The 24,535-nt window shown below is 44.5% G+C and overlaps 1 protein-coding gene across 1 annotated transcript in view; it reads right to left on the minus strand.

Moving 5' to 3' along the window:
• Positions 1–24,535, minus strand: part of LOC120024357 (SAM and SH3 domain-containing protein 1-like) — a 124,704-nt gene that overhangs the window by 61,105 nt on the left and 39,064 nt on the right. The window contains exons 3-4 of the mRNA XM_038968579.1: positions 6,903–6,953; positions 6,589–6,638 (exon numbers count right to left, since the gene is read on the minus strand). Of these exons, the coding sequence (XP_038824507.1) occupies positions 6,589–6,638; positions 6,903–6,953 (101 nt within the window). The remainder of the gene's footprint in view (positions 1–6,588; positions 6,639–6,902; positions 6,954–24,535) is intronic.

Genomic DNA, 24,535 nt, shown 5'->3' on the forward strand with positions numbered 1-24,535 from the left:
AGATGTCTAGAAATGTATAAGTTTTGTGATCTTGTAGGAATCAATCACTCCCCCATTGCTGAATACAACTTATTTATAACTGGGCTAATAACTCACTAACTAGCAAAAGGATATGAACAAATGTGCACACGTGGCTACATGCAGCTCTCACTTTGATCTCACAACAAGCGCATTGGCTCACGTCTGCTCATGCTGTAAACACAGTCCAGTTCAAAGTGAATGGCAAAGATCCATATGTGGCAATGGTCTATTTGCATATAGGCCTACTGCAGTTCTGATTGGTTATGCCTCGCCGGTCTGTGTAGAATCCTACCCCGATGCGTTCTGCATATTTCGTTTTGCATACTAAGTCTTGCATAATTATTTTTGTTTTTCGGTATGTTACATTGAAAGTGGCTAATATTGCGTTGATTCGATCACAATTCCCACAGTAAAGGGAAACATTGGTAGTGTTAACTGACGGGGAAAACTCTCGAGTGAAGTTCAATCTCGTGCTTGGCTGATATTTCTTCTGCACAGCAGTCCCGGGGAGATGCGTGCCAGTGCCCGAGCGCAGCTTAGAGGGAACATTGGTCCTATGCCTCACCACCGCAGTGAGGAAATAGCCTGGGGGAAATTAGACTTGAGATTACTAGGACTGAAAGCTGGTATTTTAGTTGATATTTTCAGAGTTCTATGTGGAGATTAAATGAGGACAAATTGTACAGTGCTATGCCAGTACTAAGCTTGTCTATGTCCACAAAACACACAAACAACCCTCTGAGAGGAGTAAGGCAGCCAGGGAGAAATATGCACGCACGCAAGCACACACACAGCATGGTGTCCACTTTAACAACAGGAGTCCTTACAATGAGCCAACAGCGCGGTAAATCACTAGAGGCCCGAGAATGTCAATGAGAGACTGGCGGGTGCGACCCAGCAGCTCTCTAAGAGAAAAGATGAGCTAATAATTATAGAACTCCCTGTGTCATGTGACATGATTTGGCTTGTCTATTATATATTTCACTGTCAACAGCTGGTGGCTCACCACACTACACCAGCCCTCATCCTATGGAAAAAAAGACATAGCTCGACCACAGAGCTCCTGGCATCCGGCAGTGTGTGTGTGTGTGTGTGTGTGTGTGTGTGTGTGTGTGTGTGTGTGTGTGTGTGTGTGTGTGTGTGTGTGTGTGTGTGTGTGTGTGTGTGTGTGTGTGTGTGTGTGTGTGTGTGTGTGATTACTACCTAACCACCTGGCGTGAGGGGTTTCCAGTCATCAGGGAGGGACAATGAGAACAGCTAACCCTAAGAAGTGGAGACATAACCCACAAGAAGACCGGTAGGGTGACCCCTCTAGAGGACAAGGTAAAGGTCAGAGGTCACAGGGATATCCTCTACGAGAGCGCTGCAGGACAGTCATATGACAGGACACACAGCATGCACACACACTAGTTGTCAAAGTTGCCCAGACAAGACATTCACATTGTATGGGATAGTCTTGCATGCAAATCGCTGATCTTAAAGAAATCATCTCTTGACCGTAAAGAGAAGGGAGGACACCTTTAAACCCTCCAACAAAGGTATATTGGCAGCACTCACATAAAGAGCAAACTATACTGAACCAAAATATAAACCCAACATTTCAAATGTCAAAGATTTTACAGTGTTACAGTTCATATAAGGAAATCAGTCAATTTAAATAAATGCATTATGCATTTCGCATGACTGGGAATACAGATACAGATATGCATCTGTTGGTCACAGATACCTTAAAAAAGGTAGGGGTGTGGATCAGAAAACCCATCCGTATCTGGTGTGACCACCATTTGCCTCATGCAGCGCGACACATCTCCTTCGCATAGTTGATCAGGCTGTTGATTGTGACCTATTGAATGTTGTTCCACTCGTCTTCAATGGCTGTGCGAAGTTGCTGGATATTGGCGGGAACTGGAACACGCTGTCGTACACGTTGATCCAGAGCATCCCAAACATGCTCAATGGGTGACATGTCTGGTGAATATGCAAGCCATGGGAAAACTGGGACATTTTCAGCTTCCAGGAATTGTGAACAGATCCTTGCGTCATGAGGTGATGGCGGGGGATGGCAATGGGCCTCAGGATCTCGTCACGGTATCTCTGTGCATTCAAATTTCTACTGATAAAACGCAATTGTGTTTGTTTTCCGTAGCTTATGCCTACCCATTCCATAAACCCACCGCCACCATGGGGCACTGTTCACAACGTTGACATTAGCAAACCGCTTGCCCACACGACGCCGTACACACTGTCTGCCATCAGCCCGGCACAGCTGAAACTGGGATTCATCCATGAAGAGCACACTTCTCCAGGCCATCGAAGGTGAGCATTTTCCCACTGAAGTCGGTTACGACGCCGAACTTCAGTCAGGTCAGGTGCCTGGTGAGGACAACGAGCACGTGGATGAGCTTCCCTGAGACGGTTTCTGACAGTTTGTGCAGAAATTATTCAGTTGACACCCACAGTTTCATCAGCTGTCCAGGTGGCTGGTCTCAGAGAATCCCGCAGGTGAAGAAGACGGATGGGGAGATCCTGGGCTGGCGTGGTTACACATGGTCTGCGGTTGTGAGGCCGGTTGGATGTACTGCCAAATTTTCTAAAACAATATTGGAGGCGGCTTATGGTCGAGAAATGAACATTCAATTATCTGGCAACAGCTCTAGTGCACATTCCCGCTGTCAGGAATGTCCACCATTAAAATTTGAGACATCTGTGGCATTATGTTGTGTGACAAAACGGCACATTTTAGAGTGGCCTTTTATTGTCCCCAACACAAGGTGCACCTGTGTAATGATCATGCTGTTTAATCAGCTTCTAAAATATGCCACACCTGTCAGGTGGATGGATTATCTTGGCAAAGGAGAAATGCTCACTAACAGCGACTCTTTTTGTGCGTATGGAACATTCATGGGATCTTTTATTTCAGTTCATGAAACATGACACCAACACTTTCCATGTTGAGTTAATATTTTTGTTCAGTGTACTTCCACTCTGGCCCTTTGAAACCATATCAAAGTAATTGACCGCTCTGCTGGCCAACCAAGCATTATCCCTGGATGTCCATCAAAAACTAGTAACCTTTGCTGCCCTTTCCTAACAATAAGCCTGTCTCTCCACAGCCAACATTGTGTGGCGATCAATCAATCCAAAGAGGAAGTTCTCTATTTGGTCCCTCAAAACGTTGGTGTTCGTTTGTGTCCTGAGCACCCTATGTCATCACCTCACTCTGAGACTCATGCCGTGCATTGTGGGAGTTGTGCCGACTTCCTGCCAATGTAGGGTTGAAACAGGCAGGATGGCAGGCAGGGTGATATGCCCAGAGGAATTCTGGGTAATCTCCTGTGGGCCATTGTCCCGAGGGAAGCGGTGATGATGGGACCAGAGCGGGACAGGAATGCTTTAAAGCGAGGGAGAAAGCAGCCTGGTCTCATAGACGAAACGTACCATAGTAAACAAAAAAATTTGAACACTCAATTTAGTATATGTTACGTTTTATATAGTTTCATAAGACAGATAGTTACTTAAGGTAAAAACAAAAGGAGGGTGGTTGGTCGGGGTGGATAACGTGAACAAGGTTTGCTTGTTCGAATCTCATCATGGACTAATTTAGCATTTTAGCCAATTAGCAACTTTGCAACTACTTATTACAGTTTAGCTACTTTAACTTCTTGACGCTAGGGGTCAGATTTATTATTATTATTATTTTTTTTACATAACGTTCCCAAGGTAAACTGACTATTTCTCAGGTCCAGATCGTAGAATATGCATATAATTTACAGATTAGGATAGAAAACACTCCAAAGTTTCCAAAACTGTCAAAATATTGTCTGTGAGTATAACAAAACTGATTTTGCAGGCGAAAACCTGAGGAAATCTAACCCGGAAGTGATTTTATTTTTTTATTTTTTTATGCGTTTCATTTCCCGTCTTTCTTCTATTTAAAGGGGTATCAACCAGATTCCGTTTCCAATGGCGTCCTCAGGCTGTGACCAGGCTTTAGACATAGTTTCAGGCTTTTATTTTGAAAAATGAGCGAGATTTTTCAAAACTAGTCAGATGTCCTTTGATTAGTTCCTGCGCGCGAGAGGGGTAGCTCTCCATTTTCTTTCTCTCTTTTATTGAATAGGTTACGGTCCGGTTGAAATATTATCGATTATGTATGTTAAAAACAACCTGAGGATTGATTATAAAAAACATTTGACATGTTTCTACGAACATTACGGATACTTTTTGGAATTTTCGTCGAACGGAACGAGGCTGTAGTTTTCTGAATATAACGCGCAACCCAAATGGCGTTTTTTTGTTATAAAAGTAATATTTATCGAACAAAAATAACATTTATTGTGTAACTGGGAGTCTCGTAGGTGCAAACATCCGAAGATTATCAAAGGTAAGCGATTAATTTGATTGCTTTTCTGACTTTCGTGGCCATGCTAATTTGGGGCTAGCTGTTCTAGCATTGATTGATACACTCACAAAAGCTTGGATTGCTTTCGCTGTAAAGCATATTTTCAAAATCTGACACGATAGGTGGATTAACAACAAGCTAAGCTGTGTTTTGGTATATTTCACTTGTGATTGCATGATTATAAATATTTTTTGTAATATTTTGCGCCCTGCAATTCAGCGGTTGTTTTGGAAAATGATCCCGCTAAAGGGATCCGTAGCGCAGAGAGGTTAACAACTACTTAGCATGTTAGCTAACCCTTCCCCTAAACGTAACCCTTTAACCTGACTCTTAACATTAACCCTAACCTTAACCCCTAACCTAGCTAATGTTAGCCACAAGAAATAGTAATTCGTAAAATATCATATCTATTTCAAATCGTAAGATATTGTAAGAATGCAAATTCTTATGGAGTTGGTAATTCATAATTCGTAACATATCATACGAAATAGATAATGGACATCCACAAATTAATACATACCAAACCAAACGTAACATATCATACTAATTTGAGTCTCCCGTTTACTGTTACATCTAGTCCAGGTTGGGGAAAGCAATGGAGGGAGTGAGGAGAAAGCCTGTCTATCTGTTTGTCAGCAATAGCACAAGTCAATGGTGGACAGGATGGTACTTTTTCTTCAGAGAGGAAATGGCAAGCAAGGGGTCACTGATACTTGAAATGGGTAGTGGTGGGGGGGAGAACATGCCAGGGAGGAAACCAAGATTCCCTTTCAATGAAGAAGCTCTAGGGGGTATGGCGTGGGACAAGGGCAGGGGTGAGTGAGAAAGCTCTGGGGTAAAATGAGCTCCAAAGAGGGGCTTTAGGGTAGAGAGAATATGGTGCGGTGAGAACCTAAGAGGGGAGAGAGAAAATATACACCAAGGGGCCTCCCTCCCTCTCGAGAGAATGTCATTCGTCTGGTTCCTATCAGTCCCAGCTTAAATTCCTACAGTACAACACGCAGGGAGATGGGAGCAGACATACTACGTCTGGTATGTTGTTGCACGTGAACAGACCAACTCCACAGACCAACTCCATAGAACTTTTACCATAGGACTGTATGGGGAGTGGGGACTCTCAACTGAACTTCCCTCCCAGTCCCCATAGCCATTCCTCTGTCCAGCCTTCACTACTAAATCACTCTCCCCCCCCCCCAACGCAAACTGTCCCTGGGACAGAGAGACGTCTTTTAAAGGACTGTCACAGTAAATACAACTGTCATAGTGATGAACAACACAGGACTCGTTTGGGTGTTTAATGACTGGCTCGTGACGTCCTGGGAGGTGGCAGGTCCCAGTGAGTAAGAAGTACAACACACATAATCCAGGAATTCAGGGGGAGGGGGGGACAGGAACCTATGAACAGTACCCCACCCATACCCCCATCCCGTCCTACTCTCTAGCCTGTTGTAATCGGCCCGTCTCCCCTTATCTCTCCCCCCGTCTCCCTCCCCTCCAGCTGACACAATGGGAGGAAGGAAGCCTGGAGGGCCGTAGAATGGGGCCTGAGGACTGGGGACCGAGGAATCACGAGGCAGAGCTGGACTGGCCTTCCTTCAGCCACAAGGGGCCGTGACAGAGGGGAGGGAGATAGACTCTGCGTGACTCAAACCATGGATAAAGCGTGTGTTTTTTTTGGTTATGTGTCAGTCGCAAGAGACACGGGGCAGTGACTGGGCCGAGGGCTGACTGTAAGGTCTCCTCCACCGTCCCTAACTCCTATGCATAACTCCTGTCTAAGAGCCCAGTCAGTCCCCATGGGCAAGGTCTCTGGCCCTCAGCGGGTGTGCAGTCAGATGTTGTCACGAGCTGCTGTCTGGAGACGCTTATCCCCTCACAGCATCATTAGCTCTGGACATGCTGCAAAGATAAACATGACTCATGACCCACATATGTGTGTGTGTGTGTGTGTGTGTGTGTGTGTGTGTGTGTGTGTGTGTGTGTGTGTGTGTGTGTGTGTGTGTGTGTGTGTGTGTGTGTGTGTGTGTGTGTGTGTGTGTGTGTGTGTGTGCGTGTGTGTGTGTGTGTGCGTGTGTGTGTGTTGACAGTCCAACGCAGATTCACTGCATTGCACGTTATTCGGCACACCTGTAAAGGGAAGTGGGGTTTGGGAACTGTGGTCTTACTTTCTCTCTGTCTCTGGAGTGGACACCTCACTGCTGAAGCCAAGGGACTCCTGTGGACAGAGGAGGTACTGCACTTAGCAATGGTATTCAGCCATATAGATGTAGATGTACATAGATGTAGCACTCAGATAACCATAATCCAAGGTCTTAATCAATATGGATTAAATAACATTGATGTAACACAGCATGTACCTCTGATGTAAGCTAGCTAGCTAACTCACATACTAGGCTATATATATATATATTATGTGATTCTGATGTCGTGATACAGGTATAAATGTGGTGTGACCAAGGCAAGAGGATTCTTGGCTTACTTGGATCTCTGAGCGAAGCTGCAGGGAGGTGGAGCTTGTGTCAGCGTTCTCCTGTAAGAGAGAGCAGAGAAGAGACAACAAGTTAGTGCGAGGTTATCATCATTGGCCAATGAAGGGACGTGTGTCGCTCAGGTAGAGAAAAGAAATTGCCGTATCACATCCGAGAGGGTGTAACAACAGCCACGGGCGTGGACTGTGAGGTTGAACTCACACGGACTCCGCCCTGATAGGAGAGAGAGAGAGAGAGAGGAGGAGAGAACAGAGCAGTGTTTACATGTATACCGCCACACGTGCATACATACACCAGCCCATCCGTGCACGCGCTATTATTGGCACGTGAAAACAAAGCCACATAAACCTGCCAGACTTGAGTCAAGATCCAGAACATGACTGGAGTGTTCGAGTTAGGTGCTATAGGAATCCTACCTATCCAAATACACAACAGCCGACTGGAATTACTGACCGGACTACAAATAGCAGAATGACGACATACTGTATAACAACACCCTAACTCCACCCTCGTACGATACGCGGTGACGTACGTCACTCAGGGAACACCGCAAGTTCGTGAACCACCTTGAAGTGCTTTGAAGACGTATTCAGAGGCGTATGCATGACCATCACGGACTGAACCATTCAGCCTACGCATCGCCGTAGCGGCGAGAGGAAGGGTGAGATTGAAGCTAATTATGGTTATTGAGACGCAGATACATTTTGCACAGGAGAGAGAGGAGTGTGAGCATGAAAGATGGATCAACGGCCCATCCAAAGTTCAGTGAAAACAGTGGGGGGAAAAAACCCAGACAGATCTGTGTCACCTCTCTGGACCCATAGATGTTGTGAGCTGCTCTGCTTCGTTTGTGTGTATGTGCTTGTGTGGGTTTGTGGGTGTGTGTGTTGGAGCAATTATCTGTCAGAGAGGGATAGTAAAGTAGCTTATGGCTACAGCATCTGTTGTTGTGAAGGCCTATCCAGAGCAAGAGAAAGAGAAAGAGAGAGAGAGAGAGAGAGAGAGAGAGAGAGAGAGAGAGAGAGAGAGAGAGAGAGAGAGAGAGAGAGAGAGAGAGAGAGAGAGAGACAGAGAGACAGAGAGACAGAGAGACTTTGGCCTAAAGAGCAGGAACCCGGACTTCACCAAAGAAATCGGTAATGCAGACATTGTCATCCTGCAAGAAACATGGTATAGAGGAGACGGACCCACTGGTTGCCCTCTAGGTTACAGAGAGCTGGTAGTCCCATCCACCAAACTACCAGGTGTGAAACAGGGAAGGGACTCAGGGGGAATGCTAATTTGGTATAAAGCAGACCTAACTCACTCCATTAAATTAATCAAAACAGGAACATTTTACATTTGGCTAGAAATTCAAAAGGAAATTATCTTAACAGAGAAAAATGTCCTCCTGTGTGCTACCTATATCCCCCCACTAGAATCCCCATACTTTAATGAAGACAGCTTCTCCATCCTGGAGGGGGAAATCAATCATTTCCAGGCCCAGGGACATGTACTAGTCTGTGGCAGCCTAAATGCCAGAAATGGACAAGAACCTGACACCCTCAGCACACAGGGGGACAAACACCTGCCTGCAGGTGACAGCATTCCCTCCCCCATATGCCCCCCTAGGCACAACTATGACAACATAACCAACAAAAACGGGTCACAACTCGTGCAGCTCTGTCGCACGCTGGGTATGTACATAGTCAATGGTAGGCTTCGAGGGGACTCCTATGGTAGGTACACCTATAGCTCATCTCTTGGCAGTAGCACTGTAGACTACTTTATCACTGACCTCAACCCAGAGTCTCTCAGAGCGTTCACAGTCAGCCCACTGACCCCCTATCAGATCACAGCAAAATTACAGTCTACTTGAACAGAGCAATACTCAATCATGAGGCATCAAAGCCAAAGGAACTGAGTAACATTAAGAAATGCTATAGATGGAAGGAATGCAGTTTGGAAACCTACCAAAAAACAATTAGGCAACAGCAAATCCAATCCCTTTTAGACAACTTCCTGGGTAAAACGTTCCACTGCAATAGTGAAGGTGTAAACTTGGCAGTAGAAAATCTTAACTTCTTGCGAATATAGGGGGTGCTGTTTCGACTTAGCATTTTTTCGTCTCCAAATTAAACTGCCTAGTACTCAATTCTTGCTCGTACAATATGCATATTATTGTTATTATTGGATAGAAAACACTCTCTAGTTTCTATAACCGTTGGAATTATGTCTCTGAGTGGAACAGAACTCATTCTACAGCACTTTTCCTGACAGGGAGTGAGATTTCAGAAATCTTGGCCTCTGGTCCCAGGTCAGTTTTAATGTCCCTGTGAATGCTATGAGGATACAAACACTGCCTACGCCTTCCTCTAGATGTCAGTAAGTGGTGACAATTTGAATGGAGTCGATTGCGCAATCAGGGCCTGTATAAAAGGCCAAAGACCGGATGTACCGTTCTTTTGTTCCCTGCGCCTGACGCACGATGGACGTCGGACTGGCCTCTTTCCAAGCTTTGGTTTAGCCAGTAATATATCGCCGGTCATGTTTTTACTCGTTATAGGTGTTAAAAACATCATAAGGTAGTTAATTTAAACCGTTTTATAGCAATTTATATCCGTTTAGTGCGATTTTGAGGCATTTCTTTGTGACGCCCTTCCAAGATCTGGGCACTTTTCCTGTACATACCGAACGTTAGTGGCCATTTCGACGGGACAACAGGACATCTTTCGACCAAAAGACGATTAGACCGGAGAAAGGATACATTGCCCAAGATTCTGATGGAAGAACAGCTCATAGTAAGAACTATTTATGATGATAAATCGCTGTTCTGTTGAAAAATGTTAAACGCATATTCCGCCATTTTCTTTGGGGTAGCTTCGCTTTGGCGCACCCGGTATTGCACAGTAAGGATAATTTAAAAAATGTAATTCAGCGATTGCATTAAGAACTAATTTGTCTTTCAATAGCTGTCCTCCCTGTATTTTTTTGTCAAGTTTATGAATATTTATTCATTAGACTAGATCACTGTCCAATATGGCGCCCGACATTTTCAGGCCAGTTTTGCTACTATTCTCATTGTATAACCACGATTTTTGTGGCTAAATATGCACATTTTCGAACAAACTCTATATGTATGTTGTAATATGATGTTACAGGAGTGTCATCTGAAGAATTCTGAGAAGGTTAGTGAAAAAATTAATATATTTTGGTGGTGATAACGTTATCCTCTCTTTGCCTTGAATTAATGCTGGGGTAACGTTTGCACATGTGGTATGCTAATATAACGATTTATTGTGTTTTCGCTGTAAAACACTTAGAAAATCTGAAATATTGTCTGAATTCACAAGATCTGTGTCTTTCCATTGCTGTGAGCTGTGTATTTTTAAGAAATGTTTTATGATTAGTAATTAGGTAATACACGTTGCTCTCTGTATTTATTCTAGTCGAGTTGTGATGGTGGGTGCAATTGTAAACTATGATTTCTACCTGAAATATGCACATTTTTCTAACAAAACCTATCCTATACAATAAATATGTTATCAGACTGTCATCTGATGAGGTTTTTTCTTGGTTAGTGGCTATCAATATCTTTATTTGGCCGAATTGGTGATAGCTACTGGTGGTGAGAAAAAATGGTGGACAAAGAAAAATGGTGTCTTTTGCTAACGTGGTTAGCTAATAGATTTACATATTGTGTCTTCCCTGTAAAACATTTTACAAATCAGAAATGATTGCTGGATTCACAAGAAGTGGATCTTTCATCTGGTATCTTGGACTTGTGATTGAATGATATTTAGATGCTACTATTTACTTGTGACGCTATGCTAGCTATGCTATTCAGCTTTTTTACTGGTGGGGGGGTGGGGGGTGCTCCCGGATCCGGGTTTCTGAGTCGGTAGAAGTTAACAGTATATTTGACCTCTCAGCTTCCCTATCAAATCTAAAAATCTCAAATAGAAAACCGAAGAAAATGAACAACAATGACAAATGGTTTGATGAAGAATGCAAAAATCTAAGAAATAAATTGAGAAACCTGTCCAACCAAAAACATAGAGACCCGGAAAACCTGAGTCTACGCCTTCACTATGGTGAATCACTAAAACAATACAGAAATACACTACGGAAAAAGAAGGAACAGCATGTCAGAAATCAGCTCAATGTAATTGAAGAATCCATAGACTCTAACCAATTCTGGGAAAATTGGAAAACACTAAACAAACAACAACACGAAGAATTATCTATCCAAAATGGAGATGTATGGGTAAACCACTTCTCCAATCTTTTTGGCTCTATAACAAAGAATAAAGAGCAAAAACATATACATGATCAAATACAAATCCTAGAATCAACTATTAAAGACTACCAGAACCCACTGGATTCTCCAATTACCTTGAATGAGTTACAGGACAAAATAAAAACCCTCCAACCCAAAAAGGCCTGTGGTGTTGATGGTATCCTTAATGAAATGATCAAATATACAGACAACAAATTCCAATTGGCTATACTAAAACTCTTTAACATCGTCCTTAGCTCTGGCATCTTCCCCAATATTTGGAACCAAGGACTGATCACCCCAATCCACAAAAGTGGAGACAAATTTGACCCCAATAACTACCGTGGAATATGCGTCAACAGTAACCTTGGTAAAATACTCTGCCTTATCATTAACAGCAGACTCGTACATTTCCTCAATGAACACAATGTACTGAGCAAATGTCAAATTGGCTTTTTACCAAATTACCGTACAACAGACCATGTATTCACCCTACACACCCTAATTGACAACCAAACAAACCAAAACAAAGGCAAAGTCTTCTCATGCTTTGTTGATTTCAAAAAAGCCTTCGACTCAATTTGGCATGAGGGTCTGCTATACAAATTGATGGAAAGTGGTGTTGGGGGTAAAACATACGACATTATAAAATCCATGTACACAAACAACAAGTGTGCGGTTAAAATTGGCAAAAAACACACACATTTCTTCACACAGGGTCGTGGGGTGAGACAGGGATGCAGCTTAAGCCCCACCCTCTTCAACATATATATCAACGAATTGGCGCGGGCACTATAACAGTCTGCAGCACCCGGTCTCACCCTACTAGAATCCGAAGTCAAATGTCTACTGTTTGCTGATGATCTGGTGCTTCTGTCACCAACCAAGGAGGGCCTACAGCAGCACCTAGATCTTCTGCACAGATTCTGTCAGACCTGGGCCCTGACAGTAAATCTCAGTAAGACCAAAATAATGGTTTTCCAAAAAAGGTCCAGTCGCCAGGACCACAAATTCCATCTAGACACCGTTGCCCTAGAGCACACAAAAAACTATACATACCTCAGCCTAAACATCAGCACCACAGGTAACTTCCACAAAGCTGTGAACGATCTGAGAGACAAGGCAAGAAGGGCATTCTATGCCATCAAAAGGAACATAAATTTCAACATACCAATTAGGATCTGGCTAAAAATACTTGAATCAGTCATAGAGCCCATTGCCCTTTATGGTTGTGAGGTCTGGGGTCCGCTCACCAACCAAGATTTCACAAAATGGGGCAAACACCAAATTGAGACTCTGCATGCAGAATTCTGCAAAAATATCCTCCGTGTACAACGTAGAACACCAAATAATGCATGCAGAGCAGAATTAGGCCGATACCCACTAATTATCAAAATCCAGAAAAGAGCCGTTAAATTCTACAACCACCTAAAAGGAAGCGATTCCCAAACCTTCCATAACAAAGCCATCACCTACAGAGAGATGAACCTGGAGAAGAGTCCCCTAAGCAAGCTGGTCCTAGGGCTCTGTTCACAAACACAAACACACCCCACAGAGCCCCAGGACAACAACACAATTAGACCCAACCAAATCATGAGAAAACAAAAAGATAATTACTTGACACATTGGAAAGAATTAACAAAAAAACAGAGCAAACTAGAATGCTATTTGGCCCTAAACAGAGAGTACACAGTGGCAGAATACCTGACCACTGTGACTGACCCAAACTTAAGGAAAGCTTTGACTATGTACAGACTCAGTGAGCATAGCCTTGCTATTGAGAAAGGCCGCCGTAGGCAGACATGGCTCTCAAGAGAAGACAGGCTATGTGCACACTGCCCACAAAATGAGGTGGAAACTGAGCTGCACTTCCTAACCTCCTGCCCAATGTATGACCATATTAGAGACACATATTTCCCTCAGATTACACAGATCCACAAAGAATTCGAAAACAAATCCAATTTTGATAAACTCCCATATCTACTGGGTGAAATTCCACAGTGTGCCATCACAGCAGCAAGATTTGTGACCTGTTGCCACAAGAAAAGGGCAACCAGTGAAGAACAAACACCATTGTAAATACAACCCATATTTATGCTTATTTATTTTAACTTGTGTGCTTTAACCATTTGTACATTGTTACAACACTGTATATATATAATATGACATTTGTAATGTCTTTATTGTTTTGAAACTTCTGTATGTGTAATGTTTACTGTTAATTTGTATTGTTTGTTTCACTTTTGTGTATTGTCTACCTCACTTGCTTTGGCAATGTTAACACATGTTTCCCATGCCAATAAAGCCCCTTGAATTGAATTGAATTGAGAGAGAGACAGAGAGAGAGAGAGAGAGAGAGAGAGAGAGAGAGAGAGAGAGAGAGAGAGAGAGAGAGAGAGAGAGAGAGAGAGAGAGAGAGAGAGAGAGAGAGAGAGAGAGAGAGAGAGAGAGAGAGAGAGAGAGAGAGAGAGAGAGAGAGAGAGAGAGAGAGAGAGAGAGAGAGAGAGAGAGAGACCAGGTTCCTATTCTGATTCTCTGTATCACTGTACTTTGGTCAGGAGCACTTTCTCAATTACACTTCTGGTTGTCTGATCATTTCGGTTCTCCCCCTATCATTTCGGTTCTCCCCCTATTTGCACGGGGCTAGTATTACTAGAGACCGTTGGTTATGTAATTATTACCCCAGAATGTCCATTATTCCAGAGAACGATTCGGACGGGTTCCGTTTTTCCCCCCAAACTCCCCCCTGTATTTCTAACTGTTTGCCCCCAATAAATTGACAGTTATGACAGAAGACTGGAGGTTTCTTTCTAGGCGTGAATATACTGTATTGCAAGTCCGGGCGAGAATAGGGCTATACAGATACCTCGAGTTCGGTTCCCAAGTTTCTAAACCATACTAAGCCATCTTTGGTATAGTGTCCCCATGATATTTGAATCGAGGAAGCGTGGTCATAATCGTTAGGATATTTTACATCCTAAATGCCCCCCAGCCTTCAGATGTGAGCTAAACATTGTACGTACACTTGAGATGCGTTTTAAGGCTAAGGATGGGGAAGTTAACTTGTCATTTACAAACATTTAGATCAGTTGTATGCTGCCTTACGATCTATTAACAGGAAGAGTTGCATTAAATAGATGCAATATTTTTTACTGATACATTTGACAATATCCAATCCATACGCACAAAACGTATGAACAAAAGCATTCACTGTGAAAGTTGATACATGTAGGACATTCATATATAGCTTTTGCGCTGCACTTCGTTCAATTTATCGAACAAGTTATTGTTTTCTTGCTCAAACTGCGAGCAACACCTGTGAATCTCAGACATTTCTCTCAAAACACAGGGATGTCGACTGGTATTATCAGAGGACCTTGGAGTTCACCAAAAAACTGTTGGTTATTCTGGCTGGAATTGTTACTCTCCTGCCATGTAAAAATTACTCCCATGGCAGATTCCAACGGGACTAAAGTTGTGGCAAAATGGCTTAAGGGCAACAAAGTCAAGGTATTGGAGTGGCCATCACAAAGCCCTGACCTCAATCCTATAGAACATTTCCTATAGAACATGTCCCTCCAGGACACCTACACCACCCGATGTCACAGGAAGGCCATAAAGATCATCAAGGACAACAACCACCCGAGCCACTGCCTGTTCACCCCGCTATCATCCAGAAGGCGAGGTCAGTACAGGTGCATCAAAGCAGGGACCGAGAGACTGAAAAACAGCTTCTATCTCAAGGCCATCAGACTGTTAAACAGCCACCACTAACATTTAGTGGCCGCTGCTGTAACGGCTGTCGACGTCGTTCTCCTCCTCAGACGAGGAGGAGCATGGATCGGACCAACACGCAGCGAGGTATGTAGACATGATGATTTTAATAATAATAACGAAGACGAAAATACACTTGAACAAACTACAAAACAACAAACGACGTTAAACAGACCTGAACATGAGAACTTACATAACACGAAGAACGCACGAACAGGAACAGACTAAACAAACGAAACAGTCCCGTGTGGTGACGAACACAAACACGGAAGACAATCACCCACAAACAAACAGTGAGAACAGCCTACCTTAATATGGTTCTCAATCAGAGGAAACGTCAAACACCTGCCTCTAATTGAGAACCATATCAGGCAACACATTTAACCCAACATAGCAACACATAACATAGAATGCCCACCCCAACTCACGCCCTGACCAACTAAACACATACAAAAACAATGGAAAACAGGTCAGGAACGTGACAGCTGCCAACATACTGACTCAACTCCAGCCACTTTAATAATGGGAATTGATGGAAATTATGTAAAAATGTATCACTAGCCACTTTAAACAATGCCACTTAATATAATGTTTACATACCCTACATTACTCATCTCATATGAATATGTATATACTGTACTCTATATCATCTACTGCATCTTGCCATCTTTATGTAATACATGTATCACTAGCCACTTTAAACTATGCCACTTTATGTTTATATACCCTACATTACTCATCTCATATGTATATACTGTACTCTATACCATCTACTGCATCTTGCCTATGCCGTTCTGTACCATCACTCATACATATATCTTTATGTACATATTCTTTATCCCTTTACACTTGTGTGTATAAGGTAGTAGTTGTGGAATTGTTAGGTTAGTTTACTTGTTGGTTATTACTGCATTGTCGGAACTAGAAGCACAAGCATTTCACTACACTCGCATTAACATCTGCTAACCATGTGTATGTGACAAATAAAAAAAATGATTTTGATGTGATTTGATTGATTTGATTTTACATTTGTGGGCATAACTGACAAAGCGTGTCCGAGCAAGGAGGCCTACAAAACTGACTCAGTTACACCAACTCTGTCAGGAGGAATGGGCCAAAATTCACCCAACTTATTGTGGGAAGCTTGTAGAAGGCAGCCCGCAATGTTTGACCCAAGTTAAACAATTTAAAGGCAATGCTACCAAATACTAATTGAGTGTATGTAAACTTCTGACCCACTGGGAATGTGATGAAAGAAATAAAAGCTGAAATAAATCATTCTCTCTACTATTATTCTGACATTTCACATTCTAAAAAATAAAGTGGTGATCCTAACTGACCTAAGACAGGGAATTTTTACTTGGATTAAATATCAGGAATTGTGGAAAAACTGAGTTGAAATGTATTTGGCTAAGGTATGAAACTGTATGCACGGGATGCGCATGGTAAACATTGTCCAACGAAATGCTTACTTGCAGGTTCCTTCTCTACAATCCAACAACAATAAGAAATAGTAACACCACTTTTTACTTTAAGAATACGAACATAAAGTAAATGGCAGTAGAACAGAATAAATATTTTATCATAAGTACAATACAGGAAGACACAATTCGTAGTACATTATTTTCATTGGGGAGGGGGGTGGGTGGCAAGTGTATAAATTGAGCGGTATAGTAAGAGTCTGGTAGCAGCAGGTGTGATGTGGTCTAAGGTGAGGAGAACCAGAGCAGGTGGTCAGTCCAGTTCAAGTGTTCAGCAGTCTGATGGCTTGTAGATAGAAACCGTCTCTGAGCCAGATGAGCAAGCCTAGGACAGGGGGTGAGTGAAACCGTTCCTCCTGCTCTGATACAGTCTGCGGTAACGGTAACGGAGAGAACAGCTCGTGGCTGGGGGTGTGTGGGGTCCTTGTAGACGTTTCGAGTAGATGGCCCTGTATTGGTGGAAGCACGGTCCCAGTGATGTACTGGGCCGTCTTCACCACCCGCTGGAGGGCCTTGAGGTGGTGAACGGAGCAAATCCCGTACCAGGCCGCGATGCAACGTGCCAGGACGCTCTCGATGGTGCAGCGGTAGTATTTGGAGAGGACATGGGGCGGCATGACAGATTTCTTCCGCCGCCTTAGGAAGAAGAGACGCTGTTGCTCCCTCTTGACAAGACTGGTGGTGTTGTTGGTCCATGACAAGTCCTCTGTGATGTGGATGTCGAGGAACATACAACTCGTGACTATCTCTACTACAGTCCCATTGATGTGGAGCGGGGCATGTTCCCTCTTCTTTCTGAAGTCATTAATCAACGAACAGAGTCCTATGATATTTCTGAAATGGGATGACTCAGTCCCTTTCCTCCTCTCCATAGGACTAACAGGGCTTGACAGTGAAACCATGGAGATTTTCCTTCAGTGTCGTGCAGAGCCGTGATTACTCTTACTGGGGTTAGGATGCGGATTTGGTTTGGGGTTTTGGGTGTTCGTTTTTCTTGTAATGACTAAGGGACAGATTATCTACAATGAGTACTGAGTATTCTGTTGTGGCACGTGTGGGAAATCCACAAAGCTACTCAGGAAGTGATACGTGGAATGTACAGTGGCAGCCAATCAGAGAGGTTAAGCTTAGGGTGGATTCACCATTTCCACCAATGAGAGATAGCTAGATAACGCGACGAGAGAAGTAAGACTCACACTTCAGGGAGGATACAGGAAATAAAGGGGGATTCTGCGTACACTTCCTGGTCAGTCATAACACCACACCCAGATGAGCAGGCCTTGAACAGGGGATGAGTGAAACTGTTCCTAGATCAGCATCTGGACTACATCATTTCCCAGAAGTCATCAGGGAGGAGGAAATTACATCAGGAGGATTGACAGTGTCTATTTCTCAATGTCCTTTTCCTCTGCTGAAAACATATGGAGAGATTACAATTGGAGGAAGTGTGACAGAGAGAACTGTCTGTCTTTCTGTCCCTGTCAGTACTTTTCCTTATTTCCTAAATACATTTACATTGAGTGTACAACACATTAGACTTGACCGGATGAATCCAGGTGAAAGCTATGATCCCTTATTGATGTCACCTGTTAAATCCACTTCAATCAGTGTAGACGAAAGGGGGGGAGACAGTTTAAATAAGGATTGTTAAAGCCTTGAGACAATTGAAACATGGATTGTGTATGTGTGCCATTCAGAGGGGGAATGAGCAAGACAAAAGATTTAAGTGCCTTTGAACGGGGTATGGTAGTAGGTGCCAGGCGCACCGGTTTGAGTGTGAAGAACTGCAACGCTGCTGGGTTTTTCACGCTCAACAGTTTCCCACGTATGTCAAGAATGGTCCACCGCCCAAAGGACATCCAGCCAACTTGACACAGCTGTGGGAAGCATTGCAGTCAACATGGGCCTTTTGACACCTTGTAGAGTCCATGCCCAGATGAATTGAGGCTGTTCTGAGGGCAGAAAGGGTGCAACTCAATATTAGGAAGGTGTTCCTAATGTTTTGTTCACTCTGTGTAAAGTGAGTGTGCTTTTTAGAAAGTTATTCAGAGGTGATATAAGCCAGCTATAAACCTTCCTAGCCCGAGGGCAGTGTAAGTACAGCTGAAGTGCTATGAAAGTACATGGCTTAGCCTTCGGACCCTACACTTACTGTATATCACTATGGTTACTTCACCAGGGGCCAGCCATCCTGGCTTTCATCTAGCACAGTTTCTGTCCGTCCCCTAGCCTCTCTGGTATTGCGCTCAGGGAAGTTGTGGTAGGTGTCCGGGAAGTTTCTCCCTCTGTAAATCAAGGAGTTGGTAGGAGCTGGCAAACAGAGTGAACAGAATGTTCATCCAAGAGAATAAGGGGATTCACATAAATCAAGGGAGCAGGGAGCACCGAGCCAAGGACATAAAACTCGAGTTACTCTGACTTAAGGGGACCTGTGGTACTACACAGTCCTATGCATACAGTGCCTCTGCTGTTTGAGATGAGTCACTTTGAATGGAGAGGAATACATCTGTGAGGCAAGCAGAACCTTGGCGGTCTGTCGTCACAGACTCAGACACACACTCGGTGGGGTTTGGTGTTTTCTTGCTATCTGATTGTCTTTGATGCCCACTCCACTGTGACGGGTGTCAGGTGATATGCCCGTCTCAGCCGCATTGGTGTATGGGCACTGTGCCCGCTGACTACACAGACGTATAGCTCCGCGTCATCTCAGCGCCATCCTGGCACGCACACACACACACACATGCATAAGCACAAACACACAAAATGAACACACGCAAACGTGTGCACGCCGTCTCCGCTTCCAGCTCTCCTCCAAAAAAAACAGATAGAGCCCCACAGAGACAGGAGCACAAAGCACCCCTCAGTTCCTTCTCCTCCTTCTCCAAGATGCCGGCAGAGAGAGAGAGAGAGAGAGAGAGAGAGAGAGAGAGAGAGAGAGAGAGAGAGAGAGAGAGAGAGAGAGAGAGAGAGAGAGAGAGAGAGAGAGAGAGAGAGAGAGAGAGAGAGAGAGAGAGAGAGAGAGAGAGAGAGAGAGAGAGAGAGAGAGAGAGAGAGAGAGAGAGAGAGAGAGAGAGAGAGAGAGAGAGAGAGAGAGAGAGAGAGAGAGAGAGAGAGAGAGAGAGAGAGAGAGAAGGAGAGAGAGAGAAGGGAGGGGGATCCAATCGAAAACAAACAAACAAACCCACATCCCCTCTCACTGTCAACAATGAGCCGTGGCGTTAACTCCGGACGCTCCAGAGACGCAAAACAAAACTCCTAGAAAAGGAACACAAGTCAACAACTGTGTTCCTGCCGTGTGCATATCAAATATGAGACGTGGTGGAGTAGTGGCATAGATTTGAGCGGGCAAGAATATCGAGGGTTCAGCAGGGAGTTGGAGCCAGAGAAGTTGACACGCTACGTTTCAGAGAATGGACAGCAAACAAATAGAACCGTGTCTGTGTGTTTGTGTCGGACTCTGAAGTTTGTGTTTCAAACGTGTTTTAGCGTGAAGCAATAGGATCACGTTTGCAAGATGAACTGGTGGACTCTGAAGTGTAGATCTCACTTACACACACTCCCGGCGGGGGAGAATTCTCCTTCTTTTGAACCTCTGAAAACGGTCAGCATCGGCCGTGTGTGTCTACCTGATTGTTTACACGCGACTGTATTGAATAAAAGAGAAAGAGAGGGAGAGAGAGAGAGAGAGAGAGATAAAGAAAGAGAGAGAGCACAGGGGGACTGTAGCTAATGAGGATCACGATGTCTACCCTGACAACAGAAGCCGGATTATCTGACAAGACTAAACCTGGAACACACACATTTCTAAACCATGGTCAGCAGCCTTCAAAGACAGCGCAATTTTTTTATTTTTTAAAAATAGACTTCTCAAAGGGCACAGAAACTAAAACTCAATCTGCTCTGCTACCGTAGACCCAAACGTATAACGGGAAGGGAAGTGGTGAGAATGAGACACAAGAGCTATGTTCCATCCACCATACATACGTCCAATCCATGCTCGAGAGCATGCAAACTAACGAAGACAATCCCAGTACATGGCAGACCATATGTAAGAGCCACCACAGCCTGCTTTGGAAGCACAGTAATGCCTGCTATGTGGGTAGTTAGACCAGGAGGTCCAGACCAGGGGGCCCAGGTCAGACCAGGTGAGTGACGTGGCATTTCCTGGAGGAAGACGTGGGAGCACCGGGGCCAGCTGGGGAGCCTGGCACCAGCCCCAACCGAGAGAGACCGTTGGTTAATAAGACTGGGGAGAGACAGGCCTGCTTAACCAGCTGATCCTGAAAACATCACTGATAAACACATGGTTGTGATGGTCATGGACACACACACGGACACTCAATCACAGATACTGCGGGAAGACACACACGCAACTGAAATACAGGTCTACGGCAAGCCACAGTCCATCTACAGGAAAACGGCCCACAACCTCACACACACAGACTATATCATGACTATTGTGAGCCTCTGTCCGCTCCCTTTCTGAGATGTGTGTATTCGTGTGTGTGTTTGCGTGTGTGTGTATTGTCACGATGTTGGTATTCTCAGAAAAAAAACATTGTTATTAGAAATACCAGCCAGTGTCATAATCCAGCACTCGCTAATATAGTTAATACAAAATGCACACTTTATCGGTCTATAAATATCCCAATTGCTGAGCAGCTAAGCCAAGAGTGAGTCAAACAACACAGCCACACCAAACATCTGTAGACAAACCTCTCCTGATATGATAGTGTACCTACAATGCCAAACACTTTTCTGTTCAAAAGACGTGCAAAACATCAACGTGCTTCCTTTCCCGCTGGGCGCTTATTGTGCCTGGAAGATAATAGGCTACGTAATAAAGAACTTTTAGAAAGTAGGAAAGCGAGACCGAACCGAGTCAGGTTGTCTCCTATGGTAGCACGTCTGACACTGTTGACCCACTTTTAGAGGAATGAGCTGGACTCTCTTCACCCGTTCTTTTCACCCAGGTTATTTTGGGTTAAAAACACTCCAGGCCACTCTTGAACGTCTAAAACCAGATAGAAAGTATGTAGAAATTACAATGGTCCTATACGTTTTCAAATAACTGCCCTTAATCTGGCCCGCTAATTTCTTCAGACAAACAAATCGGCCCCGAAACATTTTCGAAATCCTGATGTGGCCCTGGAGTCAAAAAGTTTGCCCACCCCTGACCTACAAGGTTCCTATCTCCAGTATCTACCAACCCTTTCCACAGTGTCTTTCTGTGGATACTTCAGCATAAAACACCACCGCGACCATCCAGCACTAAGCGGATCTAAGATGGTACCATAGACACACACATCCAACACTGATTACAGGGCTAGAGTCGATGTACTTAGAATCAAATCAAATCAAACTTTATTTGTCACATGCGCCGAATACAACCTTACTGTGAAATGCTAATTTACAAGCCCTTAACCAACCATGCAGTTAAAGAAAGAGTTAAGAAAATATTTACCAAATAAACTAAAGTAAAAAATAATTAAAAAGTAACACATTAAAATAACAATAACGAGGCTATATACAGGGGGTACCGGTACCGAGTCAATGTGCAGGGGGTACAGGTTAGAGATAATTTGTACATGTAGGTAGGGGTGAAGTGACTATGCATAGATAATAAACAGCGAGTAGCAGCAGTGTAAAAAACAAAGGGGGGGGGGGGGGGGGGGGGGGGGGGTCAATGTAAATAATCCGGTGGCCATTTGATTAACTGTTCAGCAGTCTTATAGCTTGGGGGTAGAAGCTGTTAAGGAGCCTTTTGGTCATAGACTTGGCGCTCCGGTACCGTTTGCCGTGCGGTAGCAGAGAAAAAAAGTCTATGACTTGGGTGACTGGAGTCTCTGACAATTTTTGGGGCTTTCCTCTGACACCGCCTAGTATATAGGTCCTGGGTGGCCGGAAGCATGGACCCAGTGATGTTTTGGGCCGTACGCACTACCCTCTGTAGCGCCTTAAGATACCACTGTTTAATGCTGTTTAATGCTCACTGTTGTTAGAATGGCACCTATTAAAATCACCAGCGGAGCTTAACCGTTCTTGGCCAAACCAATCCATTTGAATCAAGCAGGAAGAGAAAGCAGCACAGTCAGTGGGTCTATAAGGCAGCTAGGCGACTGGGCGTGATGGGGTTAATCCATAGCCCTCATTCTCCTCGAGGGATGTTTGCTGAACCTATTGTGTTCTGGCTGCTCATAAAGCTAACATGAAGACGGGGGACTAGCCAAGCGACGGTCAGACAGGAAGAGGGTACACTGATAGTCATCACAGAGAGAGCCTACGTCAAGAGGCTATGGGGCTGCGTTCAAGAGCCCCACTTATGAAACGCAACCGAGATCCCACTGCTGTCATCGGGGCACAGGACAAGCCCCCGGGGGTTGGGGTAAGTGTTTCACAAATCAAATGAACTCAGAGTTTTGTTTGGTTTGTGCAACACTTTTCCCCCCACCGAAAAGTTTGATGTGTTGCAAGACGTCTGGGGGAGAAGTGAGGGAGCAAAAAAATAAAGCAAACTGGATCTGTATCAAGTATGTGATATTGAGACATGGTGAACTCATTATGAGGCGAACAGAAAGTGAGTTGAAGGGAACAAAAGGAGAAACATGAAGCTGCTATGGTTTTGCTCCGATGACAAATACTTTACCACAGTCATAAGCGGATGCTAAAGGGTTTTTCCAGGCAGCAACATCAGCTCTGTGGTCTCAGTCCGTAGTCTACAGACCACTACGGCCTGCAGTGGTCCAAAAACTTCTCAGACTCCCCTAGGGAAGTGGTCCTTAATCCTGGTCATGAAGACCCACAGCACATTAAATACATGGATTAGTCGAATCTAGTCAGGTGAGTTGGTACTGGGCTGGAACAAAAGCATGCACGCCTTGTGCCGTCTCCCAGACCAGAATTGAAGAACATTGCCCTATGGCCTTTCTCACTACAGAGGAACAGTCTTCCAATGTCCACTGTCACGTTTGCTTGACCTTAAGTCTTTTTCTAGTCAGACTGTTAGGTTCAGGGAAGGTTACAGCTACAGTGACCACCGTGACCAGAGGCTAGTCCAGACCGGACAGGGAGGATCTTTGTGTGTTGCAGCAAGAGGGTGAAGAAGGGAGAGGAGGCAACATAAGAGATGTTGAGAAAAGACGAAAGACGAGCGATCCCCAATGAGTGCCAGTAGCGAGAAAAGACAAGGACAAAAGAGACGAGAATGAGAACGGAGGAGTGGAGAAGGTTTGGACAGAGAGAAGCAGTGGGGTGGTAGTCCTCTGAGAACCACCATGCTCGTAACCTTCAGCTGTGACAGACAACCCCTCCCTGAGAGGCCATGTCCCAGCGTGGACGTCTAAATGCCAGCCCATTTACTGTCCGTATCCGCCATTTTAACATAATGACCTTATCTAACTCACTCCTATTGCTCCTCGGGGAGATCCTAGATATGGCTGGCTGGCAGCCACTGGCTGGACACACTTTATATGGCACAATAGTCCTTTCTCTCTATCTCTTCCTCTGCCCTGTCTCCCTCTTTAGCTCTACCCCTTCTCCCTCTCTCTCTCACTCTCTCTTGATTTCTTAATATTTTTGCTCCGTCTACCTCTCTCTCTCTCTCTCTCTCTGCCCCTTCTCCTTCCCTCGTTCCAGTTTTCTATAGCTATTGTGCCAAGGACATTGAGATCGTCTGTGAAGGACCAGTCTAGACGCATAACACCAGCTAGGGAGAGAGTGGAGCAACGGCAGCTGGCAAGAACACTGTCCTGAAAACACTCAATACTGACTGGAGAATGTTTGCTATGTGCTTCTGTTTCAATACTGGGAGAAAATCAGCATGCATGCGCCTGGCCCACCACAAGGACTCGCTAGAGTGCAGTGGGACAAGGACATCCCGGTCGGGCAAACCCTCCCTTTACCCGGACAACACTGGGCCAATTGTGTGCCACCTCATGGGTCTCCTGGTCATGGCCAGCTGCGACACAGCCTGGGATCGAACCCGGGTCTGTACTGACCCTTAGTCCGCTGCGCCACTCGGGAGACATTGTATCCAGATGTTCAGTTTGTCATACTGTCCGTCCTTCTCTCATCCCAGGATTTACAATATTACCTGTAAAGCACACAAGGG

The sequence above is a fragment of the Salvelinus namaycush genome, chromosome 29 (assembly GCF_016432855.1).
Source record: "Salvelinus namaycush isolate Seneca chromosome 29, SaNama_1.0, whole genome shotgun sequence".
Lineage (NCBI taxonomy): Eukaryota > Metazoa > Chordata > Actinopteri > Salmoniformes > Salmonidae > Salvelinus > Salvelinus namaycush.